This window comes from Bombina bombina, chromosome 3 (genome assembly GCF_027579735.1).
Source record: "Bombina bombina isolate aBomBom1 chromosome 3, aBomBom1.pri, whole genome shotgun sequence".
Taxonomy (NCBI): Eukaryota; Metazoa; Chordata; class Amphibia; order Anura; family Bombinatoridae; genus Bombina; species Bombina bombina.
The window spans coordinates 743,101,115-743,128,786 of record NC_069501.1 but is presented as its reverse complement, the minus strand read 5'-3'; the positions used below and the strand labels follow the sequence as shown (position 1 = coordinate 743,128,786).

At 41.2% G+C, this 27,672-nt stretch overlaps 1 protein-coding gene across 1 annotated transcript in view; it reads left to right on the top strand.

Annotated features, from left to right (window-relative positions):
• The window catches only part of PRPS2 (phosphoribosyl pyrophosphate synthetase 2), a 386,813-nt gene that overhangs the window by 306,974 nt on the left and 52,167 nt on the right, over positions 1 to 27,672 (top strand). The window contains exon 4 of the mRNA XM_053707587.1: positions 24,507 to 24,631. Within this exon, the coding sequence (XP_053563562.1) occupies positions 24,507 to 24,631 (125 nt within the window). The remainder of the gene's footprint in view (positions 1 to 24,506; positions 24,632 to 27,672) is intronic.

The following is a 27,672-nucleotide window of genomic DNA, read 5'->3' as shown; positions in this document are numbered from 1 at the left end:
TGAGTTCTTTAAGGGTTCCGTTTGAACCTATGCATTCTGTAGATATTAAGTTATTATCTTGGAAAGTTTTGTTTTTGGTTGCTATCTCTTTTGCTCGAAGAGTGTCTGAGCTTTCGGCATTACAATTTGATTCTCCTTATCTGATTTTCCTTTCCAACAAAAATATTGATCAGGACATTGTTGTTCCTTCTTAGTGTCCTAATCCTTCTAAGAAGGAATGTCTGTTATATAATTTAGACGTAGTCCGTGCTTTAATGTTTTACTTGCAAGCGACTAAGGTTTTTCGACAATCGTCTTCTTTATTTGCTATTTCTTCAGGTAAACGTAGAGGTTGGAAAGCTACGGCTACCTCTTTCTTTTTGGATGAATTATGGGCATTCAAAAATTGATGCGTCTGTTGAACTAATTTGCAAGGCTGCAACTTGGTTCTCTCTTCACACTTTTTCGAAATTTTACAAGTTTGATACTTTTGTCTCGGCTGAGGCTGCTTTTGGGAGAAAGGTTCTTCAAGCAGTGGTGCCTTCCGCTTAGGATCCCTGTCTTGTCCCTCCCTTTTCATCCGTGTACTATAGCTTTGATATTATATCCCACAAGTAAGGATGAAATCTGTGGACTGATCGTATCTTGAAAAAGGAAATTTATGCTTACCTGATAAATTTATTTATTTTTCGATACGATGAGTCCACGGCCCGCCCTGTTCTTCTGAGAGAGGTCATTAAATTTTTATTAAACTTCAGACCCCTCTGCACCTTGGCTTTTCCTTTCTCTTCCTAACTTCGGTCGAATGACTGGGTTGGGAGGGAAGGGAGGAGCTATTTATACAGCTCTGCCGTGGTGCTCTTTGCCTCCTCCTGCTGACCAGGAGGTGTAATCCCACAAGTTAGGATGAAATCCGTGGACTCATTGTATCGAAAAAGAAATACATTTATCAGGTAAGCATAAATTTCCTTTTTTCATGCAGATAAGGCAGTTTTACGTACTAAATTAGGTTTTCTTTCTAAGGTTGTGTCAGATGGCAACATCAATCAGGAGGTTGTGGTTCCTTTCTTGTGTCCTAATCCTCCTCCATCAAAGGAACGCTTGCTTCACAATTTACATATGGTTCGCACCTTGAAGTTCTATCTTCAGGCTACTAAGGAGTTTAGAACATTTTCCTCTTTCTTTGTTGTTTATTCAGGGAAGCCTAAGGGGCAGAAGGCTACTTTGACTTCCTTATCTTTTTGGTAAAGGAGTGTCATCCGCTTAGCTTCCGAGACAGCGGGACATTGTCCTCCTGAGAGGATAACGGCTCATTCCACTAGAGCAGTGGCTTCCTCTTGGGCCTTTAAGAACGAGGCCTCTATGGATCTGATTTGTAAGGCGGCTACCTGCTCCTCCTTACATACTTTTTCAAAATTGTACAAATTTGAAGTTTTTGCTTCGGCTGAAGCAGGCTGTAGTGCCCTCAGAATAGGGTCCGCCTCTTCCTTTTTATTCCCTCCCGTTATTCATTCAGTGTCCTTTGGAGCTTGGGTATAGTTTTTCCAACAGTAAGGAAGCAGTGGATTCTCCCTATCTTAGGAAGGAAAACGCTTGTTTTTTCTTGTCAATGGGCGGTCCCCTAGTATTTATTTTATTCTTCTGGCACCATTTATACCCTAATGTTTCTCCTAATTTTCCTTGTTCCTTTGGCAGAATGACTGGGGTAATGAGGAAGTGGGAGGGATATTTAAGCCTTTGGCTGGGGTGTCTTTGCCTCCTCCTGGTGGCCAGGTGTTGTATTTCCCAACAGTAAGGAAAAAAGCAGTGGACTCTCCCTATCCAGAAGGAAAGGAATTCATCTGGTAAGCATAAATTATGTTTTTGGATATCTGGATTACTTTTGTCCTTCATGAGATTGGGAGTTTGCTTCTCTATGAAACAGTCCTCATTGACCAGCGGTCCGATCTCATGTTCCAAAAAATCCTTCAGTGGCAGCAGCCTTTATACAAGGATATGGGAATAATTTATCCCTGTACCAGTGTCGCCTCAGGGTCAAGAGTTTCACTCAAATCTGCTCATTGTCCAGACTTTCAATCCTGTCCTAGATTTAACAGCCCTAAACGAGTTTGTCAGTGTTCCCACTTTTATAATGGGAACAATCTGCACAATTTTACCCTTAATCCAAAAGGGCAAGTTTATGGCTACTATAGACCTCAAGGATGCATATTTGCAAATCCCTATCCACAAGGATCACTTTTGGTTCTTAAGGTTTGCTTATCTGGACAAACACTACCAGTTTGTCACACTCTTGTTTAGTCTGGCTACGGCTACGCTAGGGTTGCCACCTTGACCATGTTTTTCTGAACACTTATGAGTTATGCATGCTGCAGGATAAGCAGGGAGGAATATGTATTGTGCTGTTAATCTGCACTATTCATGTGATGTCCAGAGGCATAATACATATTCCACCCTGCAGCATACATAACTCTTAAGTGTCTTCTTAATAAAGGCAGGCCAAACTGCCGAAATGCGTAGACTGTTGCTTACTTTCTCCACTTTTGGCTGTTGGTATATATAAGAGCAGGTCAGGTTCATAATCTACTTTGTGATATCACAAGTATATTGTATGAATAATTCCTGTTGCGGTGCTGTTATATCCAACCTTCCCCCATTTTGACTAGTCATTCCTGTTCCACATATGAGCTGAACGTTGGCTAGAGCCCTGGAACCTAGCCCGTTGTAGCGCTCATTATACTCTTTGAACTGTAACCTGAACGTCGGATAAAAAGTATCCCTATTATATATCAAGGATCGTTTTTCTACAAAGCTACTATCACTAGCAAGCAAAGGAATCATCCTGATTGGAGTCCATAGTTCGCTGAAGAACCACCCTAATTGGACAGATCCTTGTCACGTGTCGGGAAGACACAATAATGGAGCTCTCAGTCCGGGACGGGTCCCACAACAAACAGAGTTCTTGGAGTTCTCCATTTGCTGTGCACAGCTGAAGATGCTTACCTTATTCGTCTATAGACGGTAACACACGCTAGGAGTTTCACTAGTTTGTGTATCAGTGTTAAATATCTCACGGAGGGAGTATACATCCACAGCTTTTTCTCCTAACGCTCTCATTAGCTGCTACAATAATTGTTACATCAGTTTGCGGCCCACCTTTTTGAGACTTTCTTTTAAGATTTATATTGATTTATGTTTATCAGCTATTACTTTGATTATTTTGTATATATGTAATAGTTTCATATCATCAATTGCTTTTAATGCCCATTTCTTTTACAAGATATGACGAGTCCACGGATTTCATCCTTCCTTGTGGGATATCGCCTCCTGGTCAGCAGGAAGTGGCAGAGCTCCACAGCAGAGCTGTATATATAGCCCCTCCCTTCCCCCCCCTCCCCAGTCATTCTCTTTGCCTGTGTTAGTGATAGGAAGAGGCAGAGTGAGGTGTTAGTTATAGTTTCTTCAATCAAGATTTTATTATTTTTAAAGTGGTGCCTTAGTGTGCTACTTTGTTCTGGGGTTTAGCCTAGACCAAATCAATCTCTTCAATACAAAAAGAGAAGCATTTGGTGGCTTCAAAGCAATGGGAACTTGTGGGATTTTATTCTCACTGCGCCTCCCATAGTTTGTATGCTGCCCTTTCAGGGGAAAAATCTGAGAGACCTTACTCAGTATTTTTCCTTTTTAGCCTCCGGTCCATGTGAGTAGCAGGACTTCACACACCTGGGAGCTGCCTTTGCTGTCGGCAGTTGGAGGTAAGTGCCATTTTTATTTCTGGGCATAGCAGATAGAATGGGCTCGGATGTTATTGGTCACTCTCATTATGAATAACAGCCCTTAGAGAGATGGGATACTTGTTCAGGTAAGTGTCTTCTCCTTTCCTGGTAAACAAGCCTAGACAGCTGTATTTTTATTTCCCTGGGTTTACCCTTGTAAGCTTCATCTCCCGTCGGTTACATAAGAACACTGCCGACCGGTTGATGACTGTTTAAATCTGCTTTTTCCCTAGATAATGAGAGGGTTCTTAAAGTGTGTGTTTGGCGGTAAAAAGTGTGTTTTACATACTGTTAAGTTTTTTGGGGGGCATTTTGTTGCATTTCCCGGCGGTTGCGATGGCGACCGGGAGATGTCTGTGTATTATTATTGTATACGCCCACGAAGGGCGGTCCTTGGAGACGCTTGGTCTTCACGCGCCTGTTTTGTCTCTCCCGACAAGCCGGGTGGTGCCTATGGTCTATGTCCGTGGTGTGCTACTTGTTCCTAGGGTACATTATAATTAATACTCCCAGCGGTTCACTATCTACATTTGCCGCTCGGGAGTTGTCTGTTGCATCACCGCCCAGGAGGGGCGGTCCTTTGCATCAACGCCCAGGAGGGGCGGTCCTTTGGCCATTTGCTTGGCGCGCGCAGTATTCTACCGGCGGTTCTACTGCAATCATACCGACCGGGTGTTAGGTTACACTGAGATATGTGCTTCTTAGTCTAAGAAAAGCTAGACACATGGGGTCCCTATTGTAGGCTTCTTAACGACCGGCAAAATAAGTCGGATCGTAGCCTTCTTTCCCATATTGCGTATTTCCAAATAACCAATACATAATATTACATGTTTAAGAGTCTAGTATGACTTGGGAACATTCATCTTTAAAAGGGGATTCTGCTGAGGGGTGTGGAGATCTAGCAATTTACGCTAGTTTAGCCCTATTATTTTTCATTTGCAGGATATGACATAATAAATCAACTGAAAAGAAAAAGTGTGTGTTTTTGCCGTTTAAAATTTAAAGCGACAGTCACATGTTTGCATATCCTAGTTTGCATATCCAGTCTATCCTAATTACTCCTCCTTCAGCTATGACCGTTGGGAGTCTTGTAATCCTGTGCAATCCATTCCATATATTTTTGTCCAAATTAATTTTTGACACAAGCAGTGCTCTGCGGTTGCTTGCAGAACTGTTGCCTTTGATATTCCTTATTACTATGTTACTAGTTGGATTGTTTTTCTACACAACATAATTGTCATACTCATTCAGGGACCCTTCCTTCATCCGAATCTAATTTCTCTGCAGCTATCTGCTTGGAGATTGAACACTTGATTTTATCTAAGCGGGGGTTCTCTGATGCGGTTATTGATACCTTGATTCAGGCACGCAAGCCTGTTACTGGAAAGATTAACCACAAGATATGGCGTAAATATCTTTATTGCTGCAAATACAAGGGCTACTCATGGAGTAGGGTTAGGATTCCCAGGATTTTATCTTTTCTCAGAGTAGGATTGGAGAAAGGGTAGTGTTTTCTCTGTGTCTTCCTACGGTTGGCAGCATGTTACTGGACTCAGATGTTTAATTTCTGAGTTTGCTACTTGTACTTTGCTGTTTGCTCAATCTCTGAGTTTTGATTTTTAAGGACTTTGTCTTCAGCTGCCCTTTTCAATGCTGTTGCACGATGTTTGGGAGATGTTGTTCTCCTTGATAATGCCCAGTTGCTCCTTGTGGGTTGGGTGTTGTCTTCCCTTGTTCTCGGGATCCGTTTGGGTCTCCTATGGACTTGGCCTTCTTTTGAAGGGGGTTTTTCCTTTATAGATTTTGCTATACCTTTGGGTATCCCTTTGGTTTCCCTTGTCCTCTCCCTTTTGGGGATTTTGGTACTGTACTAGGAAGGGTTGTGTGTGGACCGACTGCTGGGCGATGGTTCTCCTGGAGGAGTGTTGGCTCAGTGAGTCTGCTTGCGGTCTCTACTTAGGCTTTCGGACTATCTGCGGGTCAGTGTCCTTGGGGCCTTATCCTTCTAGTTTTTTGCCCGGCTCCGACGAAGCGGGGTTTGTTTGGGTTGGGTTTTTTTTTTCCAGGCCTGGTGCCCTTAGAATGGGCCGCCTATTGTACCCTCCCATCTTTGCATTCACTGTCATCTATAGCTTGGGTATTGTTTTCCCAAAAGTAATGAATGCTGCGGTGGACTCCATTTATGAAGAAAATTTTAAATTACCTGTTAATTTTCTTTTCTTCAGATGGAAAGAGTCCACAGCTCCCCACCTGTATTTTTTCTCTGGGGTGTCTTTATTTTTTATTCTTCTGACATTTGGCTGGGGTGTCTTTGCCTCCTCCTGGCAGCCAGGTACTTATTTCCCAAAAGTAATGAATGTAGCTGTGGACTCTTTCTATCTGAAGAAAAGAAAATTATCAGGAAAGCATAATTTTAAGTTTTTGAGGAAAACGACTGAGTAGACATCCGGATTTATCCTGCCGATTTTGGACAAGCATTTGTCTTTTTAGTTGTGTTGCAACAATAGTTGATATTTTTATGTGTGTTTTATCATGTGTGATTTTTATTAATGTTTTTTTGTACAACATGTTTTCTTATTGCAGATCTTTGTTTTGTAAAAGGTAATTTTGTAATTAAAACTTTTTTTATTTAGGCATTAGTTATAACCTTATATTTCTTTCATGTAATTGGCAAGAGTCCATGAGCTAGTGATGTATGTAATATATACAATCCTACCAGGAGGGGCAAAGTTTCCCAAACCTCAAAATTCCTACAAATACACCCCTCACCACACCCACAATTCAGATTTACAAACTTTGCCTCCTATGGAGGTGGTGAAGTAAGTTTGTGCTAGATTTCTACGTTGATATGCGCTTCTCAGCAAGTTGAAGCCCGGTTCCTCTCAGAGTACAATGAATGTCAGAGGGATGTGAAGGGAGTATCACCTATTGAATACTATGGTCTTCCTAACGGGGATCTATTTCATAGGTTCTCTGTTATTGGTCGTAGAGATTCATCTCATACCTCCCTTTTCAGATTGACGATATATTCTTATATACCATTACCTCTACTGATTTTCGTTTCAGTACTGGTTTGGTTATCTGCTATATATGGATGGGTGTCTTTTGGTAAGTATGTCTCATTTACTTAAGACACACTCAGCTATGGTTTGGCATTTTATATATAAAGTTCTAAATATATGTTTGTACTTATATTTGCATGATTAAAGTTTATCAGTATATTTCCTTTTTGCAGACTGTCAGTTTCATATCTGGGAAATGCTTTAAAAAAAAAAAAAATATTTTACAAAATATGACGAGTCCACGGATTTCATCCTTACTTATGGGATTAAGCCTCCTGTTTAGCAGGAAGTGGCAAAGAGCACCACAGCAGAGCTGTATATATAGCTCCTCCCTTCCCTCCCACCCCAGTCATTCTCTTTGCCTGTGTTAGTGATAGGAAGAGGTAAAGTGAGGTGTTGGTTTAGATTCTTCAATCAAGAAGTTTTTTATTTTAAAATGGTGCCAGTGAGTACTATTTTTCTCAGGGAGAAATCTTCAGTCACTTAATCCCTAGGAGGAGTGGAGACATCTTATTTTTCTGCCCTGATGATAATGATCTTAGCAAACATTATCTAAGACCCGGCTGGTTTTCCACTGAGCAGTTGAAGGTAGTGTAAAGAAATATCTTCAGTGTGGAGAACCGTATCATGCTACAAGCAGCATTGAGGTATGTTCAGTCATTTGTTTCTGGGGAGACTTGATACATCAGAACAGGTAGACATTTTTCCTTAACTGGGGAGGGATAAACCAATAGGCACTATAAGAAATGGAAATGGTGTACCTGGATTCCCTTTTATATTGATATTTATCAGTGTGTTTGATTTTCACTTATACATATGTGGGATGACGCTAGGAGATGCGGTTTGCTATCCATGAGCTGGTGTTATTAGATAAAAAAATAACAGGCCTGGGAGAGAGCTATATTTATGGTTGTTGCGCTTTTATTGTTAAAGAGTGTATTGTGAGGGGCACATGACGTTTAACGTTTATATGGGGATATCAGACATGTTGGTTTTCGGCCCATGCGGGCCTCAGGGCGGCTCGAGTTACACCCATGGTGGGCGGGGCCTAATTTTGCACGCTCAGTGGCGCAGTCTTCATCTGGATCAAGCAGCAAGGTCCTGGGCTCCAGTGGGGCCTAAGTTATTTTTTACTCCAAGGGTACAGAGGGACTTAGGAGCGCTATCTAAGCCTAAGTAGTGTGATCTGGGGGCAGGTAGGCTGGCGAGGTGCAGGGGCCTAGAGTATTGATAAAGTTGATAAACTTGTTAAGCTTCATAAAAGTTGATATAATTTGATAAAAAACAAGCGGTGCAATATTGTAAAGTCTATTTGGACACATAAGGGCAATTTTTATTTCCGCAAACGCTGTTTTGCTGATAACAGAAAAATGGTTGCGCTTTTATTATTTAAAGGCGCAGTACACCTTTTAGTTCAAAATTTGTGTCTATGTAATTTGTCTTCAGAGCTCAATATATCAAGTAAAGAACGACTATTATTGCTATTGCTAGTCTGTTTAACATGTCTGAACTTGAGGAAACTACTTGTTCTATGTGTTTGGATGCCATTGTGGAACCCCCTCTTACTTTTTGTCCCTCATGTACTGAAAGGGCCTTACAATGTAAAGAGCTAATTTTATTTAAGTAAAGTGTGTCTAAGGATGATTCTTAGTCTGAGGAGAATCAGGGCATGCCGCCAAATTCTCCCCAAGCGCCACAACCTTTAACGCCCATCCAAGCGACGCCGGGTTCTTCAACCGCGTCTACCTCATTTACTCTGCAGGATATGGCTGCAGTTATGTCATCTACCCTTACAGAGGTGTTATCTAAGTTGCCAGTGTTACAGAGCAAACGCAGCAGGACAGAGGTCAATTTTAATACTGAGACCTCTGATGCTTTGTTGGCTATTTCCGATGTACCCTCACAGGGATCTGAATTTGGGTCAGGGAACTTTCCGATTCAGGAATTGTTACCTCAGATGGACTCGGACCTCATGTCCTTTAGATTTAAGCTTGAACACCTCCGTCTGTTACTTCGGGAGGTTTTAGCGACTCTGGATGACTGTGACTCTATTGTGGTACCACCAGAGAAATTGTGTAAGATGGACAAATACTTAAAGGTGCCTGCTTACTCTGATGTTTTTCCGGTTCCTAAGAGAATATCGGAAATTATTACGCGGGAATGGGACAGACCGGGTATTCCGTTCTCACCTTCTCCTAATTTTAAGAAAATGTATCCCATATCTGACACTGTTCGGGACTCTTGGCAAACAGTCCCTAAGGTGGAGGGAGCTATATCTATCCTGGCTAAGCGTACAACTATTCCTATTGAGGACAGTTGAGCTTTCAAAGACCCTATGGATAAGAAATTGGAGGGTTTCCTAAGAAAGTTATTTATTCATCAGGGTTTCCTTTTACAACCGACGGCCTGCATTGTACCAGTTACCACTGCGGAGACCTTCTGGTTTGACGCCTTAGAAGAGTCTCTTAAGACTGAGACTCCTTTAGAGGACATTTTAGATAGAATTAAGGCTCTTAAGCTGGCTAATTCTTTTATTACGGATGCTGCCTTTCAGATTGCCAAATTGGCGGCTAAGAATGCTGGTTTTGCCATTTTAGTGTGTAGAGCGTTATGGTTAAAATCTTGGTCTGCTGATGTGTCATCTAAGTCAAAACTTTTGGCTATTCCTTTCAAATGGAAGACCCTATTCGGGCCTGACTTGAAAGAAATCATCTCTGACATTACGGGAGGTAAGGGTCATCTCCTACCTCAGGATAGAACTGCTAAAATGAGGGGTAAACAAAATAATTTTCGTTCCTTTTGGACTTCAAAGGAGTTTTCTTCCTCTTCTTCAGCTAAACAGGAAGGCCAAGTCTGTCTGGAGACTCAACCAGGCTTGGAACAAGGGTAAACAACCCAAGAAGCCCGCTGCTGTTACCAAGAAAGTATGAAGGGGCGGCCCCCAATCCGGAACCGGATCTAATAGGGGGCAGACTTTCTCTCTGTGCTCAGGCTTGGTTAAGAGATGTTCAGGACCCCTGGACAATGGAAATCGTGTCCCAAGGGTATCAACTGGAATTCAAAGATTCTCTCCCAAGGGGGAGGTTTCTTCTTTCACGATTGTCTGTCGACCAGATAAAGAGAGAGGCATTCTTACGTTGTGTAAAAGACTTCTCTACTATGGGAATAATTTGTCCCGTTCCAAGACTGGAACAGGGGCAGGGGTTTTACTCAAATCTTTTCATGGTTCCCAAAAAAGAGGAAACGTTCAGACCCATTTTAGATCTCAAGAGTCTAAACAAGTTTCTCAGAGTCCCATGCTTCAAGATGGAGACTATTCGAACTATTCTACCATTGATCCAGGAGGGTCAATATATGACTACCGTGGACTTGAAGGATGCATACCTTCATATTCCTATCCACAAGGCTCATCATCAGTTCCTAAGGTTTGCCTTCCTGGACAAACATTTTCCGTTTGTGGCTCGTCCCTTCGGGTTGGCCACAGCACACAGGATCTTCACGAAGGTTCTAGTGTCCCTTCTGGCGGTTCTCATGCCACGGGGTATTGCAGTGGCGCCTTATCTGGACGATATTCTGATCCAGGCGTCATCTTACCATCTGACAAAGTCTCATACAGACATGGTTCTGATCCACAGACAAGATTATAGATTCCATATCCATGAAAATTTTCTTGACAGAGGTCAGAAATCTAAAGATTCTGAATACATGCCGAACCCCTTCAGTCCAATCCTCGGCCATCAGTGGCTCAGTGCATGGAGGCAATAGGATTGATGGTGACGGCAATGGACATCATCCCATTTGCTCGTTTTCATCTCAGACCGCTACAATTGAGCATGCTCAGGCAGTGGAATGGAGATTATGCAAATTTGTCTCCTCAGATAGATCTGGATCAGGAGACAATAGACTCTCTTCTTTGGTTGTCGCCGGATCATCTATCCCAAGGGACATGCTACCGCAGACCCTCATGGGTGATAGTGACAACGGACGCCAGTCTACTAGGTTGGGGTGCAGTCTGGAATTCCCTGAAGGCTCAGGGTGTGTGAACTTGGTCGGAGTCTCTACTTCCATTCAATATTCTGGAATTGAGAGCAATATTCAATGCGCTTCAGGCTTGGCCTCAGTTGGCTTCGGCCAAATGCATCCGTTTTCAGTCGGACAACATCACGACTGTGGCTTACATCAATCATTAGGGAGGGACAAGGAGTTCCTTAGCGATGACAAAAGTATCCAGGATAATTCGGTGGGCGGAGGCTCATTCTTGTTGTCTGTCAGCAATCTACATCCCAGGAGTGGACAATTGGGAAGCGGACTTTTTAAGCAGACAGACGTTTCATCCGGGGGAGTGGGAACTCCATCCGGAGGTCTTTGCCGCCCTGATTCTCAGATGGGGCAGACCGGAATTGGATCTGATGGCGTCTCATCAGAATGCCAAGCTCCCAAGATACGGATCCAGGTCAAGGGATCCTTAGGCCGAACTGATAGATGCCTTGGCAGTGCCTTGGTCGTTCAACCTAGCTTATGTGTTTCCACCGTTTGCTCTCCTTCCCCGAGTGATTGCTCGGATCAAACAGGAGAGGGCTTCAGTAATCCTAATCGCGCCTGCATGGCGTCGCAGGACTTGGTATGCCGATCTAGTGGACATGTCCTCTCTGCCGCCTTGGAAGCTTCCATTGAGGCAGGACCTTCTCATTCAGGGACCCTTTCAACATCCGAATCTAGTTTCTCTGCAACTGACTGCTTGGAGATTGAACGCTTGATTTTATCTAAGCGTGAGTTCTCTGATTCGGTCATTGATACTTTGATTCAGGCACGTAAGCCTGTTACTAGAAATATCTACCATAAGATATGGCGTAAATATCTTTATTGGTGCGAATCCAAGGGCTACTCATGGAGTAGAGTTAGGATTCCCAGGATTCTATCTTTTCTCCAAGAAGGATTGGAGAAAGGGTTATCAGCAAGTTCCTTAAAGGGACAAATCTCTTCTTTGTCAATTTTACTACGCAAACATTTGGCAGATGTTTCAGATGTTCAATCCTTTTGTCAGGCTCTGACCAGAATCAAGCCTGTGTTTAGACCAATTGCTCCACCCTGGAGTTTGAATTTAGTTCTTAATGTTCTTCAAGGGGTTCCGTTTGAACCCATGCATTCCATAGATATTAAGTTTTTATCTTGGAAGGTTTTATTTTTGGTTGCTATTTCTTCTGCTCTCAGAGATTCTGAGCTTTCAGCATTACAATGTGACTCACCTTATCTTATCTTCCATTCTGATAAGGTGGTTTTACGTACCAAACCTGGTTTTCTTCCTAAGGTTGTTTCAAATAAGAATATTAATCAGGAAATTGTTGTTCCTTCATTATGTCCTAATCCTCCTAAGAAGGAGCGACTGTTGCATAATTTGGACGTGGTCCGTGCCCTGATGTTTTACTTGCAGGCGACTAAGAAATTTCGTCAATCATCTTCATTATTTGTTGTTTCTGGAAAGCGTAGGGGCCAGAAAGCTACGGCTACGTCTTTCTTTTTGGCTGAGGAGTATCATCCGTCTGGCATATGAGACTGCTGGACAGCAGCCTCCTGAAAGAATTATGGCTCATTCTACTAGGGCTGTGGATTCCTCATGGGCATTTAAAAACGATGCTTCTGTTGAACAGATTTGCAAGGCTGCAACTTGGTCGTCTCTTCACACTTTTTCCAAATTTTCCAAATTTGATACTTTTGCTTCTTCTGAAGCTGTTTTTGGGAGAGAGGTTCTTAAAGCAGTGGTGCCTTCCGTTTAGGTTCCTGTCTTGTCCCTCCCTGTCATCCGTGTCCTATAGCTTTGGTATTGTATCACATAAGTAAGGATGAAATCCGTGGACTCGTCATATCTTGTTAAAGAAAAGGAAATTTATGCTTACCTGATGATAAATTTATTTCTTTTACGATATGACGAGTCCATGGCCCGCCCTCTCATTTCTAAGACGGGTAATTATTTTTGTTAAAATTCAGTCACCTCTGCACCTTTTGGCTTTTCCTTTCTCTTCCTAACTTCAGTCGAATGACTGGAGTGGGAGGGAAGGGAGGAGCTATATATACAGCTCTGCTGTGGTGCTCTTTGCCACTTCCTGCTAAACAGGAGGCTTAATCCCATAAGCAAGGATGAAATCCGTGGACTCGTCATATCGTAAAAGAAATAAATTTATCAGGTAAGCATAAATTTCCTTTTCTTACCTGAGGTTTTCAAATTGACTCTTTCTAAATTGCGGGCTGTATTAGGCTTGCGAGAGCGCAAAATGCTATAATTTATTGCGTCATTCTTGGCGTGAGATTTTTTTGGCGCGAAAATTACGTTGACTCAAAATTGTCATTTCTGGTGTCTTAGTTGGCGCCGAGTTTTCTCCAACATAGGTGTGTCCGGTCCACGGCGTCATCCTTACTTGTGGGATATTCTCTTCCCCAACAGGAAATGGCAAAGAGCCCAGCAAAGCTGGTCACATGATCCCTCCTAGGCTCCGCCTACCCCAGTCATTCTCTTTGCCGTTGTACAGGCAACATCTCCACGGAGATGGCTTAGAGTTTTTTAGTGTTTAACTGTAGTTTTTATTATTCAATCAAGAGTTTGTTATTTTAAAATAGTGCTGGTATGTACTATTTACTCAGAAACAGAAAAGAGATGAAGATTTCTGTTTGTATGAGGAAAATGATTTTAGCACCGTAACTAAAATCCATGGCTGTTCCACACAGGACTGTTGAGAGCAATTAACTTCAGTTGGGGGAACAGTGTGCAGTCTCTTACTGCTTGAGGTATGACACATTCTAACAAGACGATGTAATGCTGGAAGCTGTCATTTTCCCTATGGGATCCGGTAAGCCATGTTTATTAAGATAGTAAATAAGGGCTTCACAAGGGCTTATTAAGACTGTAGACTTTTTCTGGGCTAAATCGATTCATTATTAACACATATTTAGCCTTGAGGAATCATTTATTCTGGGTATTTTGATATGATTATATCGGCAGGCACTGTTTTAGACACCTTATTCTTTAGGGGCTTTCCCTAATCATAGTCAGAGCCTCATTTTCGCGCCGGTATGGCGCACTTGTTTTTGAGGACAGCATGGCATGCAGCTGCATGTGTGTGGAGCTCTGATACATAGAAAAGTCTTTCTGAAGGCATCATTTGGTATCGTATTCCCCTTTGGGCTTGGTTGGGTCTCAGCAAAGCAGATTCCAGGGACTGTAAAGGGGTTAAATATAAAAACGGCTCCGGTTCCGTTATTTTAAGGGTTAAAGCTTCCAAATTTGGTGTGCAATACTTTTAAGGCTTTAAGACACTGTGGTGAAATTTTGGTGAATTTTGAACAATTCCTTCATACTTTTTCGCAATTGCAATAATAAAGTGTGTTTAGTTTAAAATTTAAAGTGACAGTAACGGTTTTATTTTAAAACGTTTTTTGTGCTTTGTTATCAAGTTTATGCCTGTTTAACATGTCTGAACTACCAGATAGATTGTGTTCTGACTGTGGGGAAACCAAGGTTCCTTCTCATTTAACTATATGTATTTTATGTCATAAAAATTTTTTTAGTAAAAATGATGCCCAAGATGATTCCTCAAGTGAGGGGAGTAAGCATGGTACTGCATCATCCCCTCCTTCTTCTACACCAGTCTTGCCCATACAGGAGGCCCCTAGTACATCTAGTGCGCCAATACTCCTTACTATGCAACATTTAACGGCTGTAATGGATAATTCTATCAAAGACATTTTAGCCAATATGCCCACTTATCAGCGAAAGCGCGACTGCTCTGTTTTAGAAAATTCTGTAGAGCATGAGAACGCTGATGATATGGTTTCTGAAGGGCCCCTACACCAGTCTGAGGGGGCCAGGGAGGTTTTGTCTGAGGGAGAAATTTCAGATTCAGGAAACATTTCTCAACAAGCTGAACCTGATGTGATTACTTTTAAATTTAAGTTGGAACATCTCCGCGCTCTGCTTAAGGAGGTGTTATCCAATTTGGATGATTGTGATTATCTGTCATTCCAGAACCACTATGTAAAATGGAAAAGTTCTTAGAGGCCCCGGGGCCCCCCGAAGCTTTTCCTATATCCAAGCGGGTGGCGTACATTGTTAGTAAAGAATGGGACAGGCCCGGTATACCTTTAGTACCTCCCCCCATATTTATAAAATTGTTTTCCTATAGTCGACCCCAGAAAGGACTGATGGCAGACAGTCCCCAAGGTCGAGGGGGCGGTTTCTACTCTACACAAGCGCGCCACTATACCCATAGAAGATAGTTGTGCTTTCCAAGATCCTATGGATAAAAAATTAGAGGGTCTGCTAAAGATGTTTGTTCAGCAAGGTTCCCTTCTACAACCAATTGCATGCATTGTCCCTGTCACTGCAGCCGCGTGTTTCTAGTTTGATGAGCTAGGAAAGGCGATTATTAGTAATTCTTCTTCTTATGAGGAGATTATGGACAGAATTCGTGCTCTTAAATTGGCTAATTCTTTCACCCTAGACGCCACCTTGCAATTGGCTAGGTTAGCGGCGAAAAAATTCTGGGTTTGCTATTGTGGCGCAGAGCGCTTTGGTTAAAATCTTGGGCAGCGGATGCGTCTTCCAAGAACAAATTGCTTGACATTCCTTTCAAGGGGAAAACACTCTTTGGCCCTGACTTGAAAGAGATTATCTCTGATATCACTGGGGGCAAGGGCCACGCCCTTCCTCAGGATAGGTCTTTTCAAGACCAAAAATAAACCTAAGTTTCGTCCCTTTCGCAGAAACGGATCAGCCCCAAGGGCTACGTCCTCTAAGCAGGAAGGTAATACTTCTCAAGCCAATCCAGCCTGGAGACCTATGCAAGGCTGGAGCAAAGGAAAGCAGGCCAGGAAACCTGCCACTGCTACCAAGACAGCATGAAATGCGGGCCCCCGATCCGGGACCGGATCTGGTGGGGGGCAGACTCTCTCTCTTCGCTCAGGCTTGGGAAAGAGATGTTCTGGATCCTTGGGCGCTAGAAATAGTCTCCCAAGGTTATTCTCTGGAGTTCAAGGGGCTTCCTCCAAGGGGGAGGTTCCACAGGTCTCAGTTGTCTTCAGTCCACATAAGAAGACAGGCATTCTTACATTGGGTAGAAGACCTGCTAAAAATGGGAGTGATTCATCCTGTTCCATTAGGAGAACAAGGGATGGGGTTCTACTCCAATCTGTTCATAGTTCCCAAAAAAGAGGGAACGTTCAGACCAATCTTAGATCTCAAGATCTTGAACAAGTTTCTCAAGGTTCCATCGTTCAAGATGGAAACCATTCGAACACTTCTTCCTTCCATCCAGGAAGGTCAATTCATGACCAAGGTGGATTTCAAGGATGCGTATCTACATATTCCTATCCACAAGGAACATCATCGGTTCCTAAGGTTTGCATTCCTGGACAAGCATTTCCAGTTCGTGGCATTTTCTTTCGGATTAGCCACTGCTCCTAGGATTTTCTCATAGGTACTAGGGTCCCTTCTGGCGGTGCTAAGACCAAGGGACATTGCTGTAGTACCTTACTTGGACGACATTCTGATTCGAGCGTCGTCCCTTCCTCAAGTAAAGGCTCACACGGACATTGTCCTGGCCTTTCTCAGATCTCACGGATGGAAAGTGAACGTGGAAAAGAGTTCTCTATCTCCGTCAACGAGGGTTCCCTTCTTGGGAACTATAATAGACTCCTTAGAAATGAGGATTTTTCTGACAGAAGCCAGAAAAACAAAACTTCTAGACTCTTGTCGGATACTTCATTCCGTTCCTCTTCCTTCCATAGCGCAGTGCATGGAAGTGATAGGTTTGATGGTAGCGGCAATGGACATAGTTCCTTTTGTGCGCATTCATCTAAGACCATTACAACTGTTCATGCTCAGTCAGTGGAATGGGGACTATTCAGACTTGTCTCCGAAGATACAAGTAAATCAGAGGACCAGAGACTCATTCCGTTGGTGGCTGTCCCTGGACAACCTGTCACAAGGGATGACCTTCCGCAGACCAGAGTGGGTCATTGTCACGACCGACGCCAGTCTGATGGGCTGGGGCGCGGTCTGGGGATCCCTGAAAGCTCAGGGTCTTTGGTCTCGGGTAGAATCTCTTCTACCGATAAATATTCTGGAACTGAGAGCGATATTCAATGCTCTCAAAGCTTGGCCTCAGCTAGCGAGGGCCAAGTTCATACATCAACCATCAGGGGGGAACAAGGAGTTCCCTAGCGATGGAAGAAGTGACCAAAATCATTCTATGGGCGGAGTCTCACTCCTGCCACCTGTCTGCTATCCACATCCCAGGAGTGGAAAATTGGGAAGCGGATTTTCTGAGTCGTCAGACATTGCATCCGGGGGAGTGGGAACTCCATCCGGAAATCTTTGCCCAAGTCACTCAACCGTGGGGCATTCCAGACATGGATCTGATGGCCTCTCGTCAGAACTTCAGAGTTCCTTACTACGGGTACAGATCCAGGGATCCCAAGGCGGCTCTAGTGGATGCACTAGTAGCACCTTGGACCTTCAAACTAGCTTATGTGTTCCCGCCGTTTCCTCTCATCCCCAGGCTGGTAGCCAGGATCAATCAGGAGAGGGCGTCGGTGATTTTGATAGCTCCTGCGTGGCCACGCAGGACTTGGTATGCAGATCTGGTGAATATGTCATCGGCTCCACCATGGAAGCTACCTTTGAGAGACCTTCTTGTTCTAGGTCCGTTCGACCCACTCCAGCTGACTGCTTGGAGATTGAACGCTTGATCTTATCAAGCGAGGGTTCTCAGATTCTGTTATTAATACTCTTGTTCAGGCCTGAAAGCCTGTAACCAGAAAAATTACCACATAATTTGGTATATCTGTTGGTGTGAATCTGCAGGATTCCCTTGGGACAAGGTTAAGATTCCTAAGAGTCTATCCTTCCTTCGAGAAGGATTGGAAAAAGGATTATCTGCAAGTTCCTTGATGGGACAGATTTCTGCCTTGTCTGTGTTACTTCACAAAAAGCTGGCAGCTGTGCCAGATGTTCTAGCCTTTGTTCAGGCTCTGGTTAGAATCAAGCCTGTTTACAAAATTTTGACTCCTCCTTGGAGTCTCAACCTAGTTCTTTCAGTTCTTCAGGGGGTTCCGTTTGAACCCTTACATTCCGTTGATATTAAGTTATTATCTTGGAAAGTTTTGTTTTTGGTCCATGCAGATAAGGTGGTTTTGCGTACTAAACCTGGTTTTCTTCCAAAAGTTGTTTCTAACAAAAACATTAACCAGGAGATAGTTGTGCCTTCTTTGTGTCCTAATCCAGTTTCAAAGAAGGAACGTTTGTTGCACAACTTGGATGTAGTTCGTGCTCTCAAATTTTACTTAGCAGCTACTAAGGATTTCAGACAAACTTTGTCTTTGTTTGTTGTTTATTCTGGTAAACGGAGAGGTCAAAAAGCAACTTCTACCTCTCTCTCCTTCTGGATTAAAAGCATTATCCGATTGGCTTATGAGACTGCCGGACGGCAGCCTCCTGAAAGAATCACAGCTCACTCCACTAGGGCTGTGGCTTCCACATGGGCCTTCAAGAACGAGGCTTCTGTTGATCAGATATGTAAGGCAGCGACTTGGTCTTCACTGCACACTTTTTCTAAATTTTACAAATTTGATACTTTTGCTTCTTCTGAGGCTATTTTTGGGAGAAAGGTTTTGCAAGCCGTGGTGCCTTCCATTTAGGTGACCTGATTTGCTCCCTCCCTTCATCCGTGTCCTAAAGCTTTGGTATTGGTTCCCACAAGTAAGGATGACGCCGTGGACCGGACACACCTATGTTGGAGAAAACAGAATTTATGTTTACCTGATAAATTACTTTCTCCAACGGTGTGTCCGGTCCACGGCCCGCCCTGGTTTTTTTAATCAGGTCTGATAATTTATTTTCTTTAACTACAGTCACCACGGTAACATATGGTTTCTCCTATGCAAATATTCCTCCTTAACGTCGGTCGAATGACTGGGGTAGGCGGAGCCTAGGAGGGATCATGTGACCAGCTTTGCTGGGCTCTTTGCCATTTCCTGTTGGGGAAGAGAATATCCCACAAGTAAGGATGACGCCGTGGACCGGACACACCGTTGGAGAAAGTAATTTATCAGGTAAACATAAATTCTGTTTTTCACGAGGTTGCGTCATCTATGACGCTCGAGTTTTGTTCCGGACGTTTTTTGGCGCCAAAAAATGTTTTTCAGTTTCTGGTGCATCATAGTTGGCGCCAAACTTTTTTTTTAATTATTTAAGACCTCATTCCTTTTGCCTCTGGTCTTTTTTTCTATGTCAGAGGCCTATTCTGTTTGCATTTTTTCCCATTCCTGAAACAGTCATATAAGGAAATTGATAATTTTGCTTTATATGTTGTTTTTTCTTTTACATACTGCAAGATGTCTCAATCTGATCCTGTCTCAGAATCTACTACTGGAATCCTGCTGCCTGATATTGGTTCTACCAAAGCTAATTGCATATGTTGTAAACTTGTGGTAACTGTACCTCCAGCTGTGGTTTGTAATAGTTGTCATGATACTTACATGCAGAGATTGTTTCCATCAGTAGTAGTTAATTACATGTTGTTGGTCCATCAACATCTAATGCTCAGGATATTCCTGTTAATTTAAGAAAATTTATTTCTGATTCCATTCAGAAGGTTTTGTCTGCCATTCTGCCTTCTAATAAATGTAAAAGGTCTTTTAAAACTTTTCATAGAGTTGATGAATTTTCTACTGACTGACAACATACTGATTTATCTATCTCTGATGAGGATCTGTCTGATTCAGAGGATCCTGCCTCAGATATTGACACTGACAAATCTTCTTATTTATTTAAAATGGAGTATATTCGTTCTTTATTAAAAGAAGTGTTGATTGCATTAGATATGGAGGAGACTAGTCCTCTTGATACTAAAACTAGTAAACGTTTAAATTCGGTTTATAAACCTCATGTAGTTATTCCAGAGGTTTTTCCAGTTCCTGATGCTATTTCAGATAAGATTTAAAAGGAATGGTATAGACTGGGTACTTCTTTTACTCTTTCTTTAACCCCTTAAGGACCAGCGACGTACCCTGTATGTCGCTGGCCTTTTTTTGGGACTTGATTGTTTTATAGCACGGTTTTGCCACCAGCGTTGAGACTGCTCTATTCCACAAAGCCTGCTGGAGGGAGTGCATTAATAGTGTGTTCTTGCTAGACTTGTGCTATTATGTCCTGAAAAAACCCTTAACTACCAGTGACATACAGGGTACATTGTGGTCATTAAGGGGTTAAGGTTTAAAAAATTGTATCCTTTGCCTACTGATAGATTGGAGTTTTGGGAAAAGATCCCCAAAGTTGATGGGGCCATCTCTACTCTTGCTAAACATACTACTTTTCCTACGGAAGATAGTACTTCTTTTACAGATCCTTTAGATAGGAAGCTTGAATCTTATCTAAGGAAATCTTATTTATGTTCAGGCCATCTTCTTAGGCCTGCTATTTCTTTGGCTGATGTTGCAGATGCCTCAACTTTTTGGTTGGAAACTTAAGCGCAACAAGTATCAGATCATAATGTGTATAGCATTGTTAAATTAATTCAACATGCTAATAATTTCATTTGTGATGCCATTTTTTGTATCATCAGAATTTTTTATATCATCAGAATTGATGTTAGATATATGTCTTTAGCTATTTTAGCTAGAAGAGCTTTATGGATTAAATCTTGGAATGCTGATATGACTTCTAAATCGACATTGCTATCTCTTTCTTTCCAAGGTAATAAATTATTTGGTTCTCAGTTGGATTCTATAATTTCAACTGTCACTGGGGGGAAGGGAGCTTTTTTGCCTCAGGTTAAAAAAATCTAAGGGTAAATTTAAAGCTTCTAACCGTTTTTGTTCCTTTCGACAAAATAAGGAACAGAAACCTAATCCTTCCCCTAAGGAATCTGTCTCCAATTGGAAGCCTTCCTCAATCTGGAATAAATCCAAGCCATTTAAGAGTTCTAAACCAGCCCCCAAGTCCGCATGAAGGTGCGGCCCTCATTCCAGCTCAGCTGGTAGGGGGCAGATTAAAATTTTTCAAGGATGTTTGGATAAATTCAGTCCAAAATCATTGGATTCAGAACATTGTCTCTCAGGGGTACAGAAGAGGTTTCAGAGTAAGACCGCCTGTGAGTAGTTTCTTTCTCTCACGCATTCCAGTGAACCCAGAGAAAGCACAGGCTTTCCTGAAGTGTGTTTCAGACCTGGAGTTATCTGGGGTAATCTTGCCAGTTCCTTTTCAGGAACAGGGTCTGGGGTTTTATTCAAATCTGTTCATTGTCCCAAAGAAAGGAAATTCATTCAGACCAGTTCTGGATCTAAAAGTCTTGAATCTTTATGTAAGAGTGCCAACATTCAAATGGTGACTATAAGGACTATTCTGCTTTTTGTTCAGCAAGGGCATTATATATCCACAATAGACTTACAGGATGCATATCTTCATATTCCGATTCATCCAGATCACTATCAGTTCCTGAGATTCTCTTTTCTAGACAAGCATTACTAATTTGTTGCTCTTCCTTTTGGCCTAGGGACAGCTCCAAGGATCTTTTCAAAGGTTCTCGTTCCCTACTCTCTGTAATTAGAGAGCGGGGTATTGCGGTGTTTCCTTATTTGGACGATATCTTGGTACTTGCTCAGTCTTTACGTTCTGCAGAATCTCACACGAATCAACTAGTGTTGTTTCTTCAAAGACATGGTTGGAGGATCAATTTATCAAAAAGTTATTTGATTCCTCAGACAAGGGTAACCTTTTTAGGTTTCCAGATAGATTCAGTATCCATGACTTTGTCTCTAACAGACAAGATACGTCTGAAATTGGTTGCAGCCTGTCTGAACCTTCAGTCTGTCAATTCCCTTCAGTAGCTATGTGCATGGAGGTTTTAGGTCTCATGACTGCAGCATCGGACGCGATCCCCTTTGCTCGTTTTCACATGAGACCTCTTCAGCTTTGTATGCTGAACCAGTGGTGCAGGGATTATACAAGGATATCACAATTAATATCCTTAAATCCCATTGTTCGACTATCTCTGACTTGGTGGTTAGATCACCATTGTATACTTCAAGGGGCCTCTCTTGTTCGTCCAACCTGGACTGTGATCACAACAGATGCAAGTTTTTCAGGTTTGGGAGCTGTCTGGGGATCTCTGACAGCACAATGGGTTTGGAAATCTCAAGAGGCTAGATTACCAATCAATATTTTGGAACTCCGTGCGATTCTCAGAGCTCTACAGTTTTAGCCTCTATTGAAGAGAGAGACGTTTATTTGTTTTCAGACAGACAATGTCACAACTGTGGCATATGTCAATCATCAGGGTGGGACTCACAGTCCTCAGGCTATGAAAGAAGTATCCCGGATTCTTGTTTGGGCAGAATCCAGCTCCTAATTTCTGCGGCCCATATCCCAGGTATAGACAATTGGGAAGCGGATTTTCTCAGTCGTCAAACTTTAGATCCGGGAGAGTGGTTTCTTCACCCAGATGTGTTTTTTTCAAATTGTTCAGATGAGGGGGCTTCCAGAAATAGATCTGATGGCATCTCATCTAAACAAGAAACTTCCCAGGTACCTGTCCAGGTCCAGGGATCCTCATGCGGAAGCAGTGGATGCATTGACACTTCCTTAGAGTTATCAACCTGCCTATATTTTTCCGCCTCTAGTTCTTCTTCCAAGAGTGATTTCCAAGATCATCATGGAGCAATCGTTTGTGCTGCTGGTGGCTCCAGCATGGGCTCACAGGTTTTGGTATGCAAATCTTGTTCGGATGTCCAGTTGCCAACCATGGCCACTTCCACTAAGGCCAGACCTTCTATCTCAAGGTCCGTTTTTTTCCATCAGGATCTCAAATCATTAAATTTGAAGTTATGGAAATTGAACGCTTAGTGCTTAGTCAGAGGTTTCTCTGACTCAGTGATTAATACTATGTTGCAGGCTCGTAAATCTGTTTTTAGAAAGATTTATTATCGAGTTTGGAAGACTTACATTTCATGGTGTTCTTCTCATAAATTCTCTTGGCATTCTTTTAGAATTCCTAGAATTTTACTGTTTCTTCAGGATGGTTTGGATAAGGGTTTGTCTGCAAGTTCCTTGAAAGGACAAATCTCTGCTTTTTCTGTTTTATTCCTCACAAAAATTTCTAAACTCCCTGATATTCATTGTTTTGTACAGGCTTTGGTTCGTATCAAGCTTGTCATTAAATCAATCTCTCCTCCTTGGAGTCTTTATTTGGTTTTGAAGGCTTTACAGGCTCCTCCGTTTGAGCCTATGCATTCTTTGGACATTAAATTGCTTTCTTGGAAAGAATTGTTTCTTTTGGCTATCTCTTCTGCTAGAAGAGTTTCTGAATTATCTGCTCTTTCTTGTGAGTCTCCTTTTCTGATTTTTCATCAGGATAAGGCAGTTTTGTGGACTTCATTTAAATTCTTACCTAAAGTTGTGAATTCCAACAACATTAGTAGGCAAATTGTTGTCCCTTCTTTGTGTCCCCATCCTAAGAATTATTTGGAAAGATCTTTACATTCTTTGGATGTGGTGAGAGCTTTGAAATATTATGTTGAAGCTACTAAAGTTTTCAGGAAGACTTCTAGTCTATTTGTTATCTATTCTGGTTCTAGGAAAGGTCAGAAGGCTTCTGCCATTTCTTTGGCATCTTGGTTAAAGCTTTTGATTTATCACGCTTATTTGGAGTCAGGTAAATCCCTGCCTCAGAGGATTACGGCTCATTCTACTAGGTCAGTTTCTACTTCCTGGGCTTTTAAGAATGAAGCTTCAGTTGATCAGATTTGTAAAGCAGCAACTTGGACTTTTTTGCATACATTTACTAAATTCTACCATTTTGATGTTTTTTCTTCTTCAGAAGCAGTTTTTAGTAGAAAAGTTCTTCAGGCAGCTGTTTCAGTTTGATTCTTCTGCTTATAATTTCAGTTTTTTTCTTTTCCGTTATAAGATTAAAACTTATGATTTGGGTTGTGGATTAATTTTTTTCAGCGGAATTGTCCGTCTTTATTTTTTATCTCTCCCTCTCTAGTGACTCTTGCGTGGAGTTCCACATCTTGGGTATTGCTATCCCATACGTCACTAGCTCATGGACTCTTGCCAATTACATGAAAGAAAACATAATTTATGTAAGAATTTACCTGATAAATTAATTTATTTCATATTGGCAAGAGTCCATGAGGCCCACCCTTTTTATGGTGGTTATGATTTTTTTGTGTAAAGCACAATTATTCAAATTCCTAAGTATATGCTTTTTTACTCCTTTCTTTATCACCCCACTTCTTGGCTATTCGTTAAACTGAATTGTGGGTGTGGTGTGGGGTGTATTTGTAGGCATTTTGAGGTTTGGGAAACTTTGCCCCTCCTGGTAGGATTGTATATCCCATACGTCACTAGCTCATGGACTCTTGCCAATATGAAAGAAATGTATTTATCAGGTAAATTCTTACATAAATTATGTTTTTCATCAAATCTACACTTTAGCATTGTTTGCACAATCAGGTATTTTGTTTGTTTCTGACAACCAAATATCTAAGCATGACATACTGTTATAGATGATCGGTGGAATAACTAACATTAGAAAAATGTATGCAAATATTCAAGTGGTAAAGATTATACATACATTGTAACAATAAAAGGGTTCTTCACAACACTAATTATCTAAACATGTATTTCTTTTAATTTCAGGGATTCTTTGACATTCCTGTGGATAACCTATATGCTGAGCCTGCTGTTCTTCAGTGGATAAGGGAAAATATCCCTGAGTGGAAGAATTCCTGCATAGTGTCTCCTGATGCTGGTGGAGCCAAAAGGTAAAAATTAAATGTATTAGTCTTGAGAACTATATCCAGATTAATTGTATTATGAATTTTTAATAGATACATAAATCCAAATAGGCTTCCTAAGAAATTATCTTGAATTTAATTTCCAAAATATTTATTTTTTCTATCCTTTTATCTTTTAGTAGGGCTAAATTTGTGAGTTACCTAGTCCGGTAGGAACATACACATTTACAATTAATAAATTGTTCACTCTGAATCTTCTGCATTATACATTTTATCCTTTGGACAAGATATATATATATATATATATATATATATATATATATATATATATATATATATATATATATATATATATATATATATATATATATATATATATATCTTGTCCAAAGGATAAAATGTATAATGCAGAAGATTCAGAGTGAACAATTTATTAATTGTAAATGTGTATGTATATATATATATATAATGTAGAGGGGCTTCTGGTCATTACGCTGCTAAACAGCAAGCAAGGGAGACTGTGAAAAGAAAGATTTTTAGAGATTCTCAGAACTGAAGAGGTTATTAGGCTTCTGACATATTCCCCATAATATTCATTTTCATCATTTTGTCCCAGTTTATATTTTTGATAACAAAGAAAAAAGGCACAATGATCACATATATATATATATATATTTATCACACTAGAAAAGGAACACTAGAAAAGGAAATGAAAAAAGATTGTTCGCCAGTTCTTCAAACATGCAGTCTTTATTTTCAACAAAATTGTTGGCAAGATGAATTAATGTATTGCTAAAGGGTATCAAGGGTGCAACATGTGTTTTTCCACAGGACCTAAGGACAGTCTCTAAAGTGTACTCAGCACACCTTAAAGCTTAAGGTTTGAATAAAATTCTAAAAAAAAGGATTTCAATTTAAGGAGAGTCTGCACTTTTGTCATCTTAAAGTCTTATCTTCAAATAGCCTCCTGCACCCCTTTTTTATATCATGAAGCAGGAACAGAAAAATGTTATTTTAAATGAATATTGTTTAAGGCTTCTTTGAAATGGCTACCAACTCCACCCACTGATGACATCACAATCTGGGATGCATCTAGGCACTGCTGAATAGCATTGACATTCTGGTGAATCCAAATAGTGAGCCTTTAATGCAGCCCAGATTGTGATATCAGAAGGTGGAACTTGCAGCCATTTCAAAGTGACCAGAAGCAATATTCATTTTAAAATAACTTTTTACTGTTCCTGCTGCATGATAAAGGAGTGCAGGAGGCTATTTGCAGCTTAATCTAAGGTAAGACTTTAAGATGACTAGGGTGTGAACTCTCCCTTTAAGCAAATTCTTCATATTACACCTTTCTATTTGCTTATTGTTTGTTATGCTAGTTTCATGTTGCTTTGGCCCACAAAGACCTATTGAGATAGGGCCCTTACAGAGGCTGGAACTAAAGTAGTAATTTCAGGGCTGAACTGACCTTCCTCGGCGGGATCAGACTGATATATTTCAGGAAAGTTTTCCTCTGTGAAAAGTACAGCTTGGCTTAAAGGGGCTTTTCCTAGGTGGTAACTTGCCATAGAACAAGATACTGAGCCAATGTTTGTTCCTGGTAGAGCACTTCTCTCTTTGTATAAATTTGTATTATGGCCCTGGAGAGGTCTCCCTAAGGGTGATGGGGGAAACAGACGTGGACTCCTTGCCCTGTGTGCTTAGAGAAATATGGCTGCACCTCACTGACGAGGCCCACAAAAGGCCAGAGCGATAGTCTGTAGTTGTCATGTTCCATCTTCAGAGGAGAATTGCCTGGTATTTCGGAGCTGGATTGACCTCACATGACGAGATCAGACCTTCAGGAAAGGTTTCCTCTATGAAAAGCACAGCTGGCCGAAAATAGACTGCTCCTAGGTGATAACTCTCTATAAAACAAGCTACTCTCTCTGTATAAATTTGGAAACAAAGTAGCACCAGAGAGTAAGAGGCACAGAAGACAAGTGGGAGACGGAGAAGGAAAGGTGGGAAAGAGAAGAAAGAGGGAGGGAACACAAGAATGATGAGGAGAAATAATTGAATACAGAGAATGTAATACTCTAGAATAGATATGTGAATCTACATAAAACCTAACATCAGACCCATGAACTAACACTACCAAATAAACCTATGAGTAAATATTAGACCCCAGGACCCAGCCAATAAAATACCTTGATCTTATGTGAAAAATTTCAAAAAACTAAGGAGATTCTCACAAGAATGAGAAGATCCCCTGTAAGTATGCACTTGTAAGCACTCTAAGCCTAGACTGTGAAGCGGTTTTTCCAGACCGGGTTGAAATAAAATATAACTTTTATTATAGATTGCTCTTAAAATAAGGGTAACACACAAATTAAAAACGTCTCTAGCACTGTCATGTAATCTGGGAATCTAAATTCACTGTATGGAGGACTAAAATATATTAGTGGCCTATAGTGAATAAATTTGTGCCTCCTGTATAGTACTATATGTTCTTAGCTATACTTAGATTGCTGGGTCACAAATACTGTGTGTGAATTTACTCTTTGTATCACACACAATTTGTAAGTGTATTTGGATACTCTAATGATTCTATTATATATAATGTAAGCCAGAAATGTTCCACTCCGTTCCTGCTCGCTCTGGACAATCGATACCTATTGTTCAGTCTAGGTATTCCAGTGTTACTATTGTGTGATTGTATACTATCACAATTTATTATGTGATTAAACGTTGTAAATGAATGAGATAAGTTTCACACGTAACTCCTGTGTAGTATTTTTGCTTAGACTGTTATTAAATTTATTCAATTAGTATCGTGTATTCTCTGCTTATTTGTGAGTATTAAACAAATTGGAATTCTCAACAGAACTTTGCAAGTATTGTTCTTTTACGGATATATGAAATTCTGGGCAGTGATATTTTATTTTGAGAGCAACACTTTCACTGTGTTTCTAATATGTGTCTTCATTGAGCTGATGCTTAATGTACCTTCCACACATACAGCCTAAATGCCTGTATTTTAATTATGAGACAATATTGTCTCTGTATTATCAATATCCTAGTGC